Here is an 18,429-nt window from a genome sequence, read left to right as displayed (position 1 = left end):
GCTGTCTACCACAACATCCTGAAGGAGAATGTCCGGCCGTCTGTTTGTATTGTCAAGCTGAAACCAATTTGGGTTCTGCAGCAGGACAATGACCCAAAACACACCAGCAAGTCCACTAAAAAGAAAATGAAGACTTTGGAGTGGCCATTGAGATGCTGTGGCATGACCTTAAAAAGGCGGTTCATGCTGGAAAACCCTCCAATGTGGCTGAATCACAACAATTCTGCAAAGATGAGTGGGCCAAAATTCCTCCACACCGCTGTAAGAGAGTCATTGCAAGTTATCACAAACGCTTGATTGCAGTTGTTGCTGCTAAGGGTGGCCCAACCAGTTATTAGGTTTAGGGGGAAATCACTTTTCCATACAGGGCCATGTAGGTTTGGATTTTTTTTCTCCTTTAATAATGAAAGGTTTCATTTAAAAACTGCATTTTGTGTTCAGTTGTGTTGTCATTGACTAATATTTAAATTTGTTTGAAGATCTGAAACATTTGTGACAAATAATCAAAAAATAAGAAATCAGGAAGGGCACAAACCCTTTTTCCACACAACTGTATACTTTAAGACAATTTTTGCTGTTTTTAATTTTTTTTTTTTTTTAAACTTTAGCTCTACAATGTGCTGCAAGCCAATAAAAACAAAATGTGGCCCACAAATGGCTCTTTGGCTGCACTTTGGACATCCCTGATGTAAGATGTACGGGGCCCGAAGCTTTTTTTAAATGTGGGACAGGGGAAATGATTCAGAAAAGATTATTTCTCCAAACAAGAAAAAATTGTGGCGCACAGTACATAGAAATATAGTGGGGTACTGTATTGTGTTTGTTGCTTTTGTTAGTTAGCAGGCTACTTCAATGTTCATGGAGAGCGAGGCAAGAATTTGGAGTGGGTGGATCAATTCAAATATGGATATCAATACAAAAGGTAGTACCGGTATCACTTCTACAGTATAGTGGCGTGACGAGACATATGTTTGCAGTTCTCTTCTATGTTTATTTTCACAAACGTACCTGGATTTCCTGTACTTGGTTTTGGATCGACATCAAAATTTGCAGTGTCAGCCTACCCTAAGGAAGAATTACCGGACTACGTTAATGTTTGCAGTGTGACTTTTATCCAAATTTAATTGGAACATGAAACCCTCTTACCTCCCGGTCGGAGGAATAGTTAATAGGAGGCAAAGTCCACAGGCCTAGACAGGGTGACGTGAGATTTATTTTTAAAAGAAAACACACAAAACAAAACCTTGGCTAATCATTCCAAGTTAAAAGGATGGAAACAAGATGTGTGTGTGTGTGTGTGTGTGTGTGTGTGTGTGTGAAAGTCTCGGAAGAGCTGAAGATTTTTTTATTTTTTTGAAAGTTTGTTGTTTGTGTCCCACCGTCTAAGTTATTGGCAAGACAGACAAATTTAATATAAACTACATTCACGGTCATCTTGAAACAAAAAACAGATAACAACAGCAGACATTTGTCTCAGTTTACTGATTGGAAACTAGAGGAGAGCAAATAAATTTGGTCCCACATCCAAACCTTGAGGCACCCCACAAGATAGGGTCGGCGCCCTCGGTCATACAAGGACATTTCTGACAGATAAGAGAAAAGCTACCAGAGAGTGGGTGGATTCCATTCAAACAAAGATTCAGCTCATTTTGCTCCAGGAAGTGAGTGGAGGATTAAACAAACCAGAATGAAATGCGGAGCTAAACAACCAAGGGGAGAAAAAAAAAACAAACAAAAAAACAAACCTTTGATTCTATCTTTACAGTCAGTTTCATCCATGGTTTAAATACCAAAGTGCCATAATAAATAAAAGCCTCGCTTTTGATAAATACAAAACACAGCACACTACAATCTGTTTCTCTGTGCAGACAGGATCAGGCCAATCAAACTAGCAACGTTCAAACAACAACAAAAAAAAACTACGCTCATACGCAGAAAGAAACAAGGCATTTCTGCTGTCAGTTGACCTAAAACCAGAAGAAACTGAAAACTTCCTCTTCCTCTCACCACGTTATTCCGTACACAAACACTATCTACAGTAGTAGTCGCAAGAGATGGGGAGGCAGACCACCAATCCTATTTTAGGAACAGTTAAAGAATGTCTGCATTCAAGATTAAAAGGCACCGCTGCTTTGGAGGATGTATAAAAATAATTCTATTGAAAACAAAAAACAACCCAAAAACATTAAATGGAAGTTTTTGTCTCCAGTTTTACTTCACGTGACGAGACTAAAGAATGTTTTGTGTAACTTCAAATGTGTTCAAGTACCCAACGGCCGCATCCATCAAAATGAGAACTTTGGCTGAAGCCTATGAAGTTGTTCAACAAAAAGCTTCACGATAGTGGAAATGAAGCTGTGAGGCCATTTCTGAAAGGACACACTGGAGTGCTCGTTTCGCTTTTAGGCGTGAACACACTCGACTTCTCCAAATAACACCCGAAAACAAGGTCAAGTCACAAAAGCGGAACGCAATATTCCTTCAAAATCAAAGTACGAATGACATACAGTCAGTTCTTTTTGGGGCTCCATCGAGAGAACTGGGACACGGCCAGGTGGTGGTAGTCGCAGCAGGTCACCGTGGGGTTTGTGACAAGTGTGGGGCGAAGGTGTCCGGTTATCTGTGTCACAGCGTCTTCATTCATTGTCCAAGTCCAGCTTAAGAGTTTCCTGGCGGAGGAGAGCACATGGCTTAATTGACACACTGAACAACATTAAGCCTTAAAGGCTGAAGGGGAGGAGTCAGGCTGTACCGTATTCTCTGTAAAAGGTATTTGGTGTTCATATTTTTGGGTGTCTGGAGTGGATTCATTGGATTTACACTATTTCCCGTTTGGAACGGATTAAGGACGAGGCTCCACTGTATATATTGTTAATGTAACAATACGTTGATTACAGTGGTTGCAGTATGCTGTGCTGTAGAAATGCCCAACATGACAAAGAGCTGTTTTAAGAGTTTCACCCTATTATTTCTTAGACATTGACTCCCCATCCTCATAAAAAAGGTTTCAGGAAACACCTGGAAGCCGAGCGAGAAAACAATGGCAGCGCTCACAGAGGAAAACCAAATCTACACACTGTATGTCTTTGCCTGTTATTAAAGCACTCAGAGCGCAGACCGCCCCCAAGCGGCATAGTTCCCCCCATATTGTGATTTACACCATAAATATTAGTCCTACATTTATTTTATCCACATGTTTAGATTCCTTGACCATGAAAACATACCATAAGAAATTGGATTCATAATGATATCAATGTTACTTCAGTAGTTAATCACAAAAATTGCAAAAAATTTTCCACAATTCTTCTGGATGTACTGCAGCTCCATAGCTTTTGAAGATACAAGAAATCCAGATTCCAGAGTCTTGGCTACATATTACGGTGTTTGTTGCAAGTTCATAGCTTCATTTGTTGTACTCCTATGATGAAAATTCCAAAAATGTCCCTAACTTTGTCATATTGGATCATATTATTCGGAATTATTCCATTATCTGGATCAGTTTTTGATATTTTGTTGATATGGGTTTTATCTTGCAATGTTTAAGAATCCTTTAAAAAAAATTCCTAGATCCAGACGGTGAGCTGGATCACCCCCAAAATGTAAATCAGTTCTTCCATATCCCATTTCAGACAATTCCTGAAAATTTAATCACAATCCGTTCAAATTTTTCCAAGTTATTTTGAACACAAGCAAACAAAAAACAAAAAAAACAGAAACAGACAGATAAACACCAGCAAAAACATAACCTCCTTGGCGGAGGTAATTAGCCGTCTGCATGGCGTCCAAAGTGCTGCCCGGGGGCCATTTACGGCCCTCAGCTGTGTTTTTACAGGCCCTCGACACATTTTATAAATACAATTAAACAAGAAAACTTACAAAACCAATACCAAAACTGTTCGAAAGAGCAGTCATTTTAGGAAATATCACAATAAAGTCAGAATATTAACAGAAAAAACATTCTACAAGCATAAAGTAGTAATACTTGTACTATGAGAACAAAACAAAATTGTCACTAAAGTTAAAATATTAAACAAAACATGAGTTGGTTTACAAAATGTCAACCATCAAAGTGGCCCCTGTATTGTTTGGTTTTGCCAGATGCGGCCCTCGCTGGGAAAAGTTTGGGCACCCCTGGTTTAGGTATTATCAAGCCCTGCCTGCTTGCACAAATGCTCTGGTTTGACTGACACGGTCATATAGAAAGCAGTATAAATCAGTATTAATTGTTAGAAACAGCTATCGTATTGGATGCCAGTTATGCAAGTGCACAATCCAACGTGTTCCTTGTCAATCATAAGCCAAAGATGATGATGATGTCGTACTTTAACTGCCATCACACCAATTGGTCTCGTCTTCTAAATATAGTCCCAAGGTGGAAATCAACACCCCAGTGATGCACTTAGAAATATCTGGGGAGGCTATGTGAAACAGATTGAAGGGCGTCTCACATGTGGATGTGCGTGCGTGCGTGCGCCAACATATCTTGCCTTGTTGAGGGACACGTGCGGACCCTTGATGAGCGGGTCCCGGGACTCTTTGAGGGAGAAGCTCTGTGCTGTGAGATTCCTGGCGGGCCGGAACTCCTCTCTCCACCACCACAGAACCGTTCCCGCCAACAGCACACCGAGGAACACTGGGAGAAACGCACATGGCTGTTAACACACATACTGTACAGTAGAGGACACACCCGCCTGTCTCCTTTAAGTGGGGAAACATTCACAAGTACTATGAAAAGAGATGAAAGACCCAATCCTGTCTTTTCACACGACTGCAAATGACGTGTGTGTCATTAAAAAGGTAGGAATCCACACAAGGCCTCGTGTCGTTGTTGTCAAACATATCTGTCCAGAAGACAACCTACATAAAAATGAAAGAAGACAGCAAATAAAGCGATGCTTACCAATAAGCGAGAGGATTCCGGCGAATGCGGGATCAGATAAACGTGTTGCATGACCGGTGCGAGAAACTGCAGGAATGTCTGGCGATCGGTTTCTCCCCAGGTCAGGCGGGGTGCATCGAAAGTTTGGAGTCTCCGAAATGAGGTCGACAGCACACCCGTGCGTGCACACCAACCCAGGACGGCCGCATGCAGCGTTGCCTATGACCCAGTAGAACACTCTGCTCGTTTAAAAGAATAACAGCTCGGCATAACGAGAGCCTGTTCTGCACAACCAATCATACTGTCAGGTTGAAGAACGGGGTGAATGATGGCAACGCCGCCTGGTGAGGTGACGTTTGTGGGAAGGATTTGGAAGTCGCTGCCACTGTGCTTGCTAGCTCTGCAGATGGACTGGGTGTCTTGGTCGCTCCAGTATAAGAAACCCTGAAACAGAAGAAATACTGTTTTTTTCCCCCCTCCCAGTAAGTCGCTTCTTTGTGCTTTGAGATAGGGCAGGGGCCCACAGTGGTACCCGCTGCTCGTTGAGAAGAGCGAAGCGTGCAGAGAAAGCCGACGTCTTTGTTTCCTTGAGGACGTTTTTCGTCAAGAATTGAGATTTCGCATTTTGTTCAGCCGCCCTTGAACGCACCACAGTGATGCGCGATGAGACGCAAAAGTGAGAGCTATACAGAACTTTCTCCGACGCCGCGACAGCTTAGCAAATCCACCAGACAGAAGACAAACTGCCGTGTTCTTAGACTTGAACGCACACGTCCATACCTTTGTCACGCTAAACCGCTTTAATCCCAGGAGACAAAAAGTTTCCCATCACTGCAGGGTTTGTTAGCGCTAACAATTTAGACGCTGCTGTGGTTGACGGAGGTAGCACTAGATGTGAAGTTCCGGTAATGTTTAAAACGACAAAAACACGGCAAAATAATGCACCCGTTAGCGCATGGTCACAGCATGCATATAAAACCATAAAACGTTGCTGGAGGTTTTGTAGAGGACTTTATAGCCGAAATAGGTGGGTCCCATGACGGGCATTGTTAGCTCCCTCATGCTAACCGTTTTTCTCTCTTTAGAAACGCAGCTAAAAAGGGAAAGACGTGTGCTCATGTTTCATATAAGGATTGTGGATGATGGGCAAAATCCCCCAAAACACAAAACACCACCAGTCGTGTATTATTCTACACTGGTCGCTAGGTGTCAGTAACGTTGCACTGATGAGACAACAGCCACCAGGAAGTACGCTATCAATGCTAACGTGTGAGTCTTCTATCTCATTTACGTCGAAGATGGCTTATTTTCTATTATATCTACTATAGTGGGTAATACAAGTGTAAAGGTGACTATTGGGTGTTATTTCGTGTCTATAGGGCTCTAATAATGCTAAAAATCTTATTTTAAAAAAAGCCAAACAGGTGCTTTATGCTTCTATGCTCTAACACCAAAAGTATTCCATTTATTAATATTGAATCCTACTTCACGGTAATTCGCTTAGCGCGGTCGGGTCTGGAACCAATTAACCGCGATGAACGAGAGACGACTGTATGTGGCTCTCAGTGGAAAACGTTTGGACACCCCTGCTATACACACACATAAATGAACAGAAACAAGTAAACGGGTCGAATTTTCTCGCTTGCAGTTCAGTCAGATGTTATGGAATGTCTTTGTAGGCGTGTTGTACGATGCGTTTATCGCTTTGTGCCAGCAACATTTCATCGCCGAGTGACGTTATCCGTTTACCTCAAACACTGCCAGGCCAAACGGACGATCCAGATATCCGTTTGACTCAACCACGGTTTTGCGGTGTCGCCCATCCAGATTCACTCTGGAGATGCTTCTCATTCCCTGATCAAGCCAGTACAGCAACTGGCGCGGCATATCTAGGCAGGAAGAAGAATGATATGGTAATATGAGGAACTCCAAAACTCAACCACAATACTAAACCATTCAATACTAAAACTATTATAACACAGGAACCCGCTTGTGCATTTAATAGGAACGTTGTCCTGTACAAACCCACCTAGAGAAAGAGCCACCGGGTGGCGTATAAGAGAAGTGACCAGGGTCAATCTGTCCTGGACATCCAAGCTCGCCCTCTCAATCCTTGGCGAGCTGCCACACTCTGCCCAAAAAAGCAGCCTGAAAAACACAACTTGTTTTTGTTTTTTTTAAGTTTAGCTATGATTAAGCAATGTCACGACTTCCACTGAATGTACAGCAGGGGTGTCCAAAAGAGCAGCCTGGGGCCGTTTTTGTAAAATTGCTGTTTCTTAAAAATATAATTTAAAAATGGAAATGCAAAAATTGAAAAAAATCTGCAGTAATTTTACAAAAATAAAGCCAAAATAATAAGAGAAAAAAAAGATGCAATCTAACAACAAAAAAAGTCATAATTTCACAAGAATAACATATACTAAGGAGGAAAAATTACATCAATTTAGTAGCATAAAGTTTAAAGAAAAGCACACAGTATTAAAGAGAAAAATATTTTAAGTCGTAGTATTATGAGAAACAAGCAAAACAATATTTTTGGAAAGTTACACCACGGAAAAAGTTATGAGAATAAAGTCAAAATATTATGGGAATAAAGTTAAGACAAGAAAATTTACAAGAAGAAAGTTGAAATTGTTTGGTGGGGTGGGGGGGACAGACAGAAATGGAGAAAAAAAAAACTGTTGTAATTTTACAACTAGTAAAGTCGAAATATTAACAGAAAAAAAGGTATATTCTAATGAGAAAAAAAAAGTCGCAATTTTAGATATTGAAGAAAAATATTTTTTAAAAGTCGTAACATTATAAGAAACAAAAAATTAAATTGTGATTTTTGGAAAATTAGGTTGGGGGGGATAAATGTCAATAATAAAGTCAAAATATCAAAAGGAAAAAAGTCATAATATTACAAAAATAAATTTTATGAAGAATTTTATGAAGAAAGTTGAAATATTTGGAAAATTAAAAAAAAAAAAACTGCAGAAATGGAGAAAAAGACCAAAGCTCACACTTATAATACACCTTTTCACCTACAGTATCACAAAGCTGACATGCGGTGTTTTTTTTTTTTTTTGGTCAATGCGGTCAATTTTCTATCTACGCGTGTTGCTTTACAAAATATCACAGTGGCCTTAGCATCCTCCTCTCCCCGGTGGAAAAAGGTTGGACCCCCCGATGTACAGTGTCAGCCTATAAAATCAGAAATGGCCGTCCTACCCATGCAGAGGGTCAACTGTGAGTGCACAAGGCTTGTCCAGTCCTGTGATGAGCGAGCGCCGTGCGGAGCCATCCAGCAAGCTGACATTGATAGAATCACTCTCCACACTGGTCCAGTAGAGAAGATGATGGATCCAGTCCACTGTCAAGCCAAACACTGGGCTGGCAGCATCCAGCACCAACGCAGCATCTGTCTCCGCTTCATTTAAGTTGACCCTGAAAATAAAAGTGATGCGTTTTTGATAGCTCATTCATCTGATTGTATATCTCATTAATACTGAAGAAATTTTGTTTTTACAATGTGCAGGACGAACAAAAAAACAAGCCGAGGGGCCCAAAATGGCCCTCTGTGCACAAAGAAATCTTCCTCCTTGATGTCATCAGCGGTTGACTCATAAAAATCCCCCATCTTAACACAAAACACTTTTTTTTATAGTTTTAAATGCATAAAACGATTTTAAACGCATATAAATGGCAAATAAAAAGGGATAAACAAACATTTAAGGTTACTTCTATCATCAGTGAAGACGTAACTGTTGCCAAAGACACCAGACAGACACCATTTTCGTATTTCGCCATGAGTTCTTTCTTGCACTCAATGGCGTTTCTCACCGGGCACTGTGAACTGCAGCATTACCACACAGACGAGGGCCTTCAGTCTCGAGGGATGCCCCCTGCAACATCTCCACAAAGCCAGCTGCTGTTTGACGCCCCTGCACAAGCAGAGGCTCCATCGTTCCATGGAAGGAAAACACCAGTAACATTGGGAGCCATCAAGCCATTCATTGTCCCATGTTTGGTGCTCTCGCGCAAATTCCAAACGAGCAATTTGGTGGCATTGAAGAAGACGAGGCCTTTGAAGATGTTTTTTGTTCTTAAAGGCCTTCTTTTGCAGAAGCAGTCTGATGGTTATTGGACTGCATTTGGCACTCGGTACAGTGATTGTGGCATGACGTCAAGTCAAACGGGATAGACTCGCGCTTCCTTTTGACCCCAGACAAGATCATCGGAATGGAACATGTTTGGATGGATCATAAAATTTGATTATTGACCAGGCAGGAAGCTGAAAATTGCCAAGGAATTTAACAATCCTCATGATTTGTTGTTTTTCCCTGCTGTGTGCCTACATACGACAGATTCATTCGGCTAAATATATCCTGCATGCTGAGGGAGGGCACAAAGACATCTGGGACTTTATATTTGCTTTGCAGGATGTCTCTATGGCCAGAACCGGATGTGCAGCGGAAAATGGATTTAAGACATCTCCCAGAGTGTTTACAATTGGATTGGACGTGTTGTCCTCATGCAGGAGTTACTTCTCACTATAAGCGCAGGCGTGCAGCGCAGACAGACAGGTCCTCCACACCGTTACCAACCTGTATATGGATGTTTGTCCTTGCCAGGCTAGGTACAGTGTGTTATTCGAGGCCAAGGCTGCCACAGGTCCAGGTCCTGGCACATGCGCTGTCAGTGTCCTGCATGCTGCACCACCAAGGCCCATCTGAACAAGTCCTTTAGGTGTGGAGACAAGCAGGCGGGCTTCAACCCCTGGAGAGACATATAATACAAATAAGAAATAATAAGTGCTGGCTAACTAGGAACTTAACGGCAAATCCATGCCTTTTCATTTGTTCAAAAACATATTTTATGTTTTACACTTTTATGACAGTTTAAAATATAACACATTTATTACTCTGTAGTTTAACACTTTTCTGGCTGTTAAAATTAGGGTTGTCAAATTGAAGCATTAATTGCGCTTAATGAATTCGTCATAATTAGAGTTTTTGAAAAAAAATTTCGTTAATGTCATTTTTAATCTCCAACTTTACTGCCATTTTATAAAATAAACTTTTATGCGTTGGGCTTCTTGTGCTTGAGTTGTTGTGGGTGGAAAACAACGGTCAGGCACACCCTGAAGTGGACTGTCATTGTGTTTGAACTTGTTTAGCGTAAGCTGACAGGCTCCCACTGTAGTTTGGAGGGCAAGGTGAGGAGCGGTGAGTCGTTGGGAGGAGACGTGAAAGCGGAGGGCCATATGAGAGCTTGTAAGAGTTTTAATTTATTTTTATTTTCTAATTATTTGGAGCCTGACAAACAAACACCCCTGGTGTTCAAAACTAACAAGTTGCCGACATCTGTTCAAGTCTGTTAAAAACAATAAATGACGTTCATGAGAACGACTTCATTGAGGGCATGCAGTTGCACGAAAAAATATTCAACGCCCCCCAATTGCAGATTATTTATTTTCAAAAATGTGAATGTTTGCCATGTGAGATGACTTGAACTACTGTATTTCAAAGCTGTTGGCTCACTGCAAACTACTGCTAGTTTATAAACTTTAAGGTTGAATTATTATGAGCGCAACTATTATTGGGTTTTTTTACGTGTTTGTACAGTAGAGCCACCTTGACGATGGTTGAAGGTGGGGCCCACTCTGAATGTTGCACAATTCTAGTGTTCCTGATTTAAGAGAGTTCCTTCATAAGCCTGAGCAAACAGTGACGTACTGAAATGTGCTGTGCAAACACGAGTGCCAATGACCGGATGATCCTGTTCAAACACCTTGGTCCTTGAGTCTCTACTTCAGAGGGCCATCCGAGCCTTGTGCGGATCACGCTATTGCCAGACAAGGAACGCCGGCAGTTAATATGACCTGGTGTCAACACACAGCCATTCCACCAAGCTAAAAAGTGACTGATCAATGACAACTGACGTAGTTACAACCTTCAACGAGTGACTTTTACCATCCATCAATAAAAGCATTCAACCTGCGCCACATCTCAGTGTGGGTCCACCAAAACAGACTTGGACAGTGATGCTGAAAATTTGCATTTTTTTTTTAAATTATTCATAACATCATAATAGAGTACAATAAAAATACAAATAAGACTAAGTTTGACAGGAGGGTGGGGCCTGTGCAGGTGGATTCCCCATAGCGCTGCTCACCTTTGGCCTTGCACTCTCGGCTTATCGGGGTCATCTGATAGCCGTCGAGGCACTCGCAGGCGAGTCTGCCGTCAGTGTGAACGCACAGCTGGTCACAGACGTCCCTCTCCAGGCACATGTCGACCTCTAGGTGAGAAAAGGTGGCAGAATAGATAGATATAGTTCAGGTGGACATCCACCTCCTTACTCGTGGACGGAAAACAGGCATTTTTAAACACTGTCGAGTACAAGTGCATTGGAATCCTGGTACTCAAACTATAACAAAATGAAGAAATCAGTATTATTCCACCTCATTTTTCCAATCCGCCAACTCCTCTCACATTTCCCAACCGATTCAAACCGATCCAACGTCAAAAAGTTCGGCTCATTCGGGCAGACGTCCGCTATCTATCGGGACATTTGAAAAAAAAAGGTCCACATTTACTGTAATTCCATATATTCCGTGACAGTTGTATTTATTTGGCGCCCCTTCTGGTGGAAAATCATACCACACCTAACATTATACAGTCATCTCCCGCCACTTTGCGGTTTGAACTCTGAAACTGTGCGGTTAAATAAGAGTTTCAAATGAAAATAAATACATACTTGTACATACATACATACATACATACATACATACATACATATATTTTTTTATTTTAATGTTTTCCAATGATGCATTGCATTCAAGCAAAGCGTTTATTGGTGCCTGCCGGGGCGCTGCGATGATTGGTGCCTCCCTCTGAGCTCCTCTGGCTTCCTCTGGTGGACAGAGGCAGCATTGCAGCACCATCCATCCATTCATCCATCCATCCATCCATCTTCTATGCCGCTTGTCCTCCAATGAAAAACTTTGCTCAGACAAAATGCATTATCGGAAAACGTTAAAATTGTTTCATTTAAAACGTTAAAATTTTTTCATTTTAAACTCGTATTTTGTATTGTATATTTCCCAGCTACCTTTGAGTGTTAGTTGCCGTGTGATGAATTTAGCGTTCGTAAGATGACACAGCGAGTCGGACTCAGTAATCTGCCATTTCCAACGGGTTGATGAGCTCATCGTGAGTCTTTTTGTAGCTGATGAAGAGCTGCCTGGTCCTCACGGCCTCGTGTGTGCCACAATACGCCATTTTATGACGTGGACATGTGCGGTTTGTAGTCCAGTGAGGCTTATACATGAACAAATCTGTTTTTTCCTCTAAGTTTAGTAGGTGCGGCTTACACACCGGAAGTTACGATAAGAATTTTCCGATCAATTAAGTGAAATTGGATAGTTAATTTCCAGAAAATGGTGGTCAATGAAGCAGAGTCATCAAATAACTGTAGCTAAGGCATATGAATATTAAAATCTGATTAACTAAATATGATATAACTGACATTAAAAACATGATAAAAAAAAAAAAAAAAAAACTAACATTAATTTTGCCTTCAAATATTTTTCCCAAAAAAGGGGGTTTAAAACACGAGTGATCGGTTAAATATGGCAATTATTCTGGCAGGTATCCGAAGACTCAAACTTGAGATAACTTCTTTTACTGCGGGGAGTAGAAATACTGTACTTCTTTTACTGCGGGGAGTAGAAATGTGAACCCTTGTTGTGCGTAACTCACCTTCGCAGCGGTTGCTCCCAACAAGCCTCATGTGGTCAGGGCATTCGCAGTGAAAGCCCATCCTTGTGTCCACACAGCGATGGGAGCAGCCTCCGTTGTTGACCAGACACTCGTTCTGCTCTGCGAGGACAAACAATTACAACAGCAGCAGTCACACACAGTTTCAGGAAGCACTTCCTGGCACAATCAAGGTTAAAGCTGCTGACAATAACAAATAAAAACACTCCTGCGCTAAACTCATTGGAGTAAGCGTTTACGTTCCATTCATGAATGCAGCTTACGTTGACAAACGCTTGACGATTGGGTGCACAGATGGTCATGTTCTGTCTTGATTAGATTTCCCCTCAGATATTAAGCTGTACGACAGGGAAATGATAAATAATAACGAAAATTATTTGTTTTCTTTAAATACACAGCGCATGCCAAAGTCAAAATATAAGTATCGTAATAGTTGTCAGTATGAGCAGTGGCGCTGTACCCCACTACAACTACAGTTCCTATCAGCGTTAATCCAAACTTGCATCTTGCAGCGTGACTGTGGCGCCCTCTGCTGGCTGCCCTCATGTAGTGTTGAAAAAGTGTATTATATTAGTATGAACTCGGATCTTTTTGCTCTTTTTTCCCCCCACATTTTTTTCCCTGAATGTTCCAAATATTTAAACTTTATTCTTAAAGAATCTTCCTAAATTTTCTTCTCGTACTATTATGACTATATTCACATAATATTTTGACTTTATTCCCATAATTTCTTTTTTTGGGGGGGGGAGAATGAACAGAATAAGAACTTAATTTTTTTGGTTTTTTTTCCTCACAATATTAGGGCTTTTTTAAAAAAAATTAACACCTTTAATGTTTTCATTTTATGCTACTAACAGGACATATTACGTCATTCTCTTAAAATGATGACTTTTTCCCGTAAATGACAACTTTCTCTTCATTTTTCTCTTAACAATTTGACTTTATTCTTGTAAAATTACTGCCGATTTTGACATTTTCCAGCTTCCTTGTTCAGTTACATTTTTAGGTGTACCACAGACCAATAAAACAAAACAAAAAAAACCCAAACAAAAAAACCAGCTGTGGGCCGCAAATGGCCCCCAGGCCGTAGTTTGGACACCCCAGCACTACACAACATATCGCTATTACAATTGATTTATATTTCACGTCATGATATATTGTTTTCATACATGCATGTGCATCTCAATGAAACAGAATATATCTGACAGGTTCATTTATTTCAGTCGTTCCAATTCAAAAAGCAGTAAAATATTTCAAGACTGTATTTCTTAAGTATTTTGATCGCTGTAGCTTACAGCTAATAAAAACCCCAATTTCAGTATTTCCTGAGAAATTGTGCAGTTTTCTGGAAGAATTGCTTCAAAAAACAAGTAGTGCGGATGATCTCTTACCACAGTTGTCTTCGTCGCTGGCGTCGGAGCAGTCAGCTTTGTTGTCACACCTCCAGCTGTGGGGGATGCACGTGCCGTCGCCACACTCCAGCTCAGATGCTGTACAAGCGAGCGCGCTCTGGGGGTGCGCTCGCGTCAGACCACACGACTCCCGGAGCTCATCCCGCCCGTCTTTGCAGTCCACGCGGCCGTCGCACAGCTTGCGTGCCGACAGGCAGCCGTCCGACGGGCCGCAGGAGATGAGGCCGGCGGTGCAGCGCGGACAGGAATCCTCGTCGCTTCTGTCGCCGCAGTCGTCCACGCCGTTACACCACGAGCGTGAGGGGATGCATCGCCTGCTGCTGCGGCAGGAAAACTCATCCGTCTTACACCGCAGCTCGCCTACAGGATGGGACACTTGAATACAGTCCTTACATTCTTTACTCACAAGCGTCACGTTATTCATGGCTGCTGAAATACAGTTCATTTTTCATTAGTTATGCCATAGAAAACCTGTTTATGATCTTCTAAATATGTTTTTTTTTTACATTATTAGAGCCATCAAGACATGAAATAACACCCCATAGTCACCTTTACGTGTGTATTATCCAACATAGCAGATATAATCAGAGAAAATAAGACAGTAGACATAAAGATAAAGACTCACGTTAACTGTTCCTTGTTTATTTCCGGACAGCATTCTTCCGTCATTACAATAGTGGTTTTAAAAGGCTATATAGTAGATATAATAAGAATAAATAAGCCAATTAAGACGTAAATAGAACTCCTGCTTGAGCATGTGTTCCCTCGAGAACCTTCGTGACGAGTCTCGTGCCTGTCTCACCGAGCAATTACTGACACCTAGTGGCCCAATGTAGAATATGGTGCTCTACTACATTCACAATTACAACAACTTTGTCACCTATGACACAAAACTGAGATGCATACTGTGTTTTTCATAGCATAGCTACTTTTGGACTGGTTTTCAGCCTTTTAGCCTGTTTAGCAATATCACTAAGATTAACTCATTCAATACCAAAGACGTATTTATACATGTTTAGAATCCCAAACACCCGATCCCAACAACGCATTCATAGGTCTTTTTCGTTTTTTGGTGCGAGAGACAAAAAGGAGGTGATGACGCAACTCTCCACTAATAAATTTCACTTCAGAGCACATTTATCGCCATAAAAACGGGCCACAAGGTGGCAGAATTGCATTTGATAAGAGCTCGGCAGAGATGGAGCAAACGGAAAAATCACACATGACAGGAAGGAGGAAGTGAGAGAGCGTGGAGGAGTGTAGCGTGCAGATGGTCACGCGTTGTAGGGACATTTTAAAAGCATGCACATGCACACACGCGTGTGCGCACACATAGTTCGGTTTAATGTTCCATTTTTTGTGTTGGTATAGTTCAAGGGTGTCCAAACTTTTTCAACCGAGGGCCACATACTGAAACATGAAAGAATGCAAGGGCCACTTTGATATTTTGTAAACCAACACATGTACAGTAGATGAGCTCCATATAACTTCTCAGCATAACAAAAAAACTGCCTTTCACCTTCGTAATACAGGTGAAATGCTACTGAAAAAAATTGAGTTTTTTTCCGTAATTATACAAGTTTATTCTTGTAAAATTGCGACTTTTGTTCTTCTTTTGATTATGACTTTTCTTAATATTTTGACTTTTTTCCTGTAAAATTACAGCTGTTTTTTTCCATTTCTGCTGTTTCTTTTTTTTTTTAAATTTTCCAACTATTTCATTTCAGCTTTCCTTTTGTGAATTTTCTTCTCGTAATTATACCTTTATTCCCATAATATTTTTTATCTTTTAAAAAATAATAATGTATTTTTTCCTCATATTACAAGTTTGTTCTCATAAACTTGCAACTTTTTTTCCCGTTAGAAAACAATTTTTTTCTCTTCATATTTTGACTTTACTGTTGGTTTTTTTGTATAATTTTCCAAATATTTCAACTTTCTTCTTGTATATTTTCTTCTCCAAATACTTTATTCTCATTTTATACATTTTCCCCCAACATAAGTTTCCAAAAATTACAGCTTTATTGTTTTTGAGTGAAAAAAAACGTATTAATATTTCAACTTCATGCTACTAAAATGACATTTTTCCTTATACTATTACTTGTGAAATTATAGGCTTTTTTTTCCTTGCTAGATTACAAGTCTTAATATTTTGACTTTTGATTGATTTTCCCTTTTTGGCTGCTGTTTTTTCTTTTAAGTTTCCTTGTTAAATTACATTTTTAGACTGTGCTGCGGGCCGGTTAAAATCACAGTCGTGGGCTGCAAATGGCCCCCAGGCCACACTTTGGACACCCCTGGCATAGTTGTTTAGATATTTGAGCTGTCACAAAAGCAAAAAAAAAGTGTCAAAGTGAAAGTTATGCTTGAAATGTAAGCTGGTTTTCTCCCTTTTCTAGTTGGGAACTGATATTTCCCTGAAACTTCCCGATGTTCTTCTACTGATTACTGAAGAACGGAAAAAAGGTAGAAACAAACCTTTTGTTCTGATGAAAGATGGGAGTCTAGTCTCTCTTTTGGGAGGTTCCTTGTTTATGTAACCGTAGAAGACAATATTCTGTGCGCCTTGAAAGATCACTCAAAATCGTCTAAAAAGGAGGGGTTGTCTTTTTAAAAAAAATGGCTGGGATTGAATGAGTTAAAATGCCTTTTTTTTTTTTTAAGCATGTTCCTCTTTTGACACAAAAGCTTCAGATCCTAGAGGACTAAATTAGGAGACAAGAGACATTTAGTGTCGTCTTTTCCGAATAGAAAACCACATTACGTTTTTTTTTCCACAAAACTTGATGCCAGTAGATTGAATCCTTTGAGTTCCCCACAGAAAAAATGTCTGGAATTTGGTATGCGACCCTGTGTGGATAAAGTTTCTCCTGTAAGAGGATTATAAAGCATTTTCTCACGTCAGAAGGTGGGGGGGGGGGGACATTTGAATGATGCCAAATGAACCTTCCATTAAATTATCTTCTTGAGTTCCTTAAACCAGTGATTCACCACCACTGTGCCTGAGAGCGTTACATTATCTAATTACACTTAATTGGCTCTAAAATTATTATTTACTTACTACAAATTATACATGTCTGCTTTGGCTTCATAAAGCTTGCAAAATACTGCTACTGTAATACTCCATTACCAGGAAATGTCAGGTTTAAGAGCCAGTTTGTCTGCTCCTGGAGTCCAAACCACAACACGACACTCACCACACTGCTGTTCGTCCGATCCATCCTCACAGTCGATGTGTCCATCACAAAGCTTCTGCCTCAGGATGCACGAGCCATCTTTGCACCTGAACTCCAGCTGTTCACGACAGGTAAGCGGAGTATGACCTGCAGCACCTGAAACATACAAACACACTTCTGTGAACTGCAAATATAATAAACTCATCCGGGCCTGCGAGAAAGAGCTTTAATTGTATTCAAGTTACATTTTTCCTTCTACTTTGTTTTTTTAAATTCTTATGCTTGTTTGTACTATACTGTCCGTAAATGTAATTTCCTGAAAACTGCCAAGCCGCTCTCACCGGGAGAGAGGCCGAGCTCAAAACGTGGCCAGTGGTTAACCACTCGGTTGGCCACTGTATTTGCCACCACCAGGGGGCGCTTCACAGCGGCGAACCATGCAAATCGTGGCCAAAACAGTGGCCAATCACAGAAAACGCCCCCTGGTGGTGGCAAATGCCGTGGCCCTCAGAGTCGGCAACAGCTGTTGTTTAAGCTTGTCACTGTTGCCGAACTGCAGAAAATGACTGGAATTTCACTTAAAAACTTAAACAAGAGCATATTCAAAATATTTAGTTTTGCATTCATTAAATGTAAACACTTGTAACTGTTTTAAAAGATGTTTTCGATTTTAAAAAAAGGCGTATTTGCAAATATGCAGCTATGTAAGACGTTATGACGTCATACACTGTCATCAGCGATACAATTTGCAATCGTGAACATCTGCGTTTGCAGCTAAACAAACCGCAACGTGTATTTGCATGCGTTTTTTGTAGACAACGACAAATAGAGAGTAAAAAAATAATGACTAAGTTTGCTGCAGTTGCTAGCATTACATATTCATTCAAACTGACAGGCTCGCGTGTCAACTCCGGTCAACAAAACACAAAAAAACGCCGTTAACGAAGAAGGAAGCGCGTGTCCTTAAATTTGGTGAAAGTTGTACCTGAAATATGATGCAGTGTGGTAAAAGACATCAAGATAAATAAGCTTCCAAGGTGTCCCATGCTTATTTGGCGTCCTCCACTTTGGGCAGCTGGCGCGGAAAGATGACGTCAGAGGGGCTTCGGCGACCTCCTTATGAGCGAAACATTTTTTTTTTACAATTAGACTTGAAATTCTGTGGAATTTGCTGTTCGCAACGATGTTACTCG

The 18,429-nt window shown here is 40.8% G+C and overlaps 1 protein-coding gene across 1 annotated transcript; it reads right to left on the bottom strand.

The window, feature by feature from the left end:
• Nucleotides 1-1,195: 1,195 nt before the first annotated feature.
• Nucleotides 1,196-18,345, bottom strand: LOC129189277 (low-density lipoprotein receptor-related protein 8-like). Its single transcript, XM_054790807.1, has 13 exons — nt 18,222-18,345; nt 17,258-17,392; nt 14,040-14,420; nt 12,631-12,750; nt 11,042-11,167; nt 9,472-9,643; nt 8,096-8,311; nt 6,909-7,027; nt 6,629-6,768; nt 5,182-5,323; nt 4,901-5,098; nt 4,488-4,633; nt 1,196-2,669 (listed from the first exon to the last, which is right to left on the bottom strand). Exons 1-13 carry the CDS (start codon nt 18,280-18,282, stop codon nt 2,637-2,639), a joined length of 1,989 nt encoding a protein of 662 aa, XP_054646782.1. The 5' UTR covers nt 18,283-18,345; the 3' UTR covers nt 1,196-2,636.
• Between the last annotated feature and the right edge of the window lie 84 nt (nt 18,346-18,429).

The sequence above is a fragment of the Dunckerocampus dactyliophorus genome, chromosome 10, assembly GCF_027744805.1.
Source record: "Dunckerocampus dactyliophorus isolate RoL2022-P2 chromosome 10, RoL_Ddac_1.1, whole genome shotgun sequence".
NCBI lineage: Eukaryota > Metazoa > Chordata > Actinopteri > Syngnathiformes > Syngnathidae > Dunckerocampus > Dunckerocampus dactyliophorus.
Note: the sequence above shows the minus strand (reverse complement) of the source record. Positions and strands in the feature narration are given on the sequence as shown.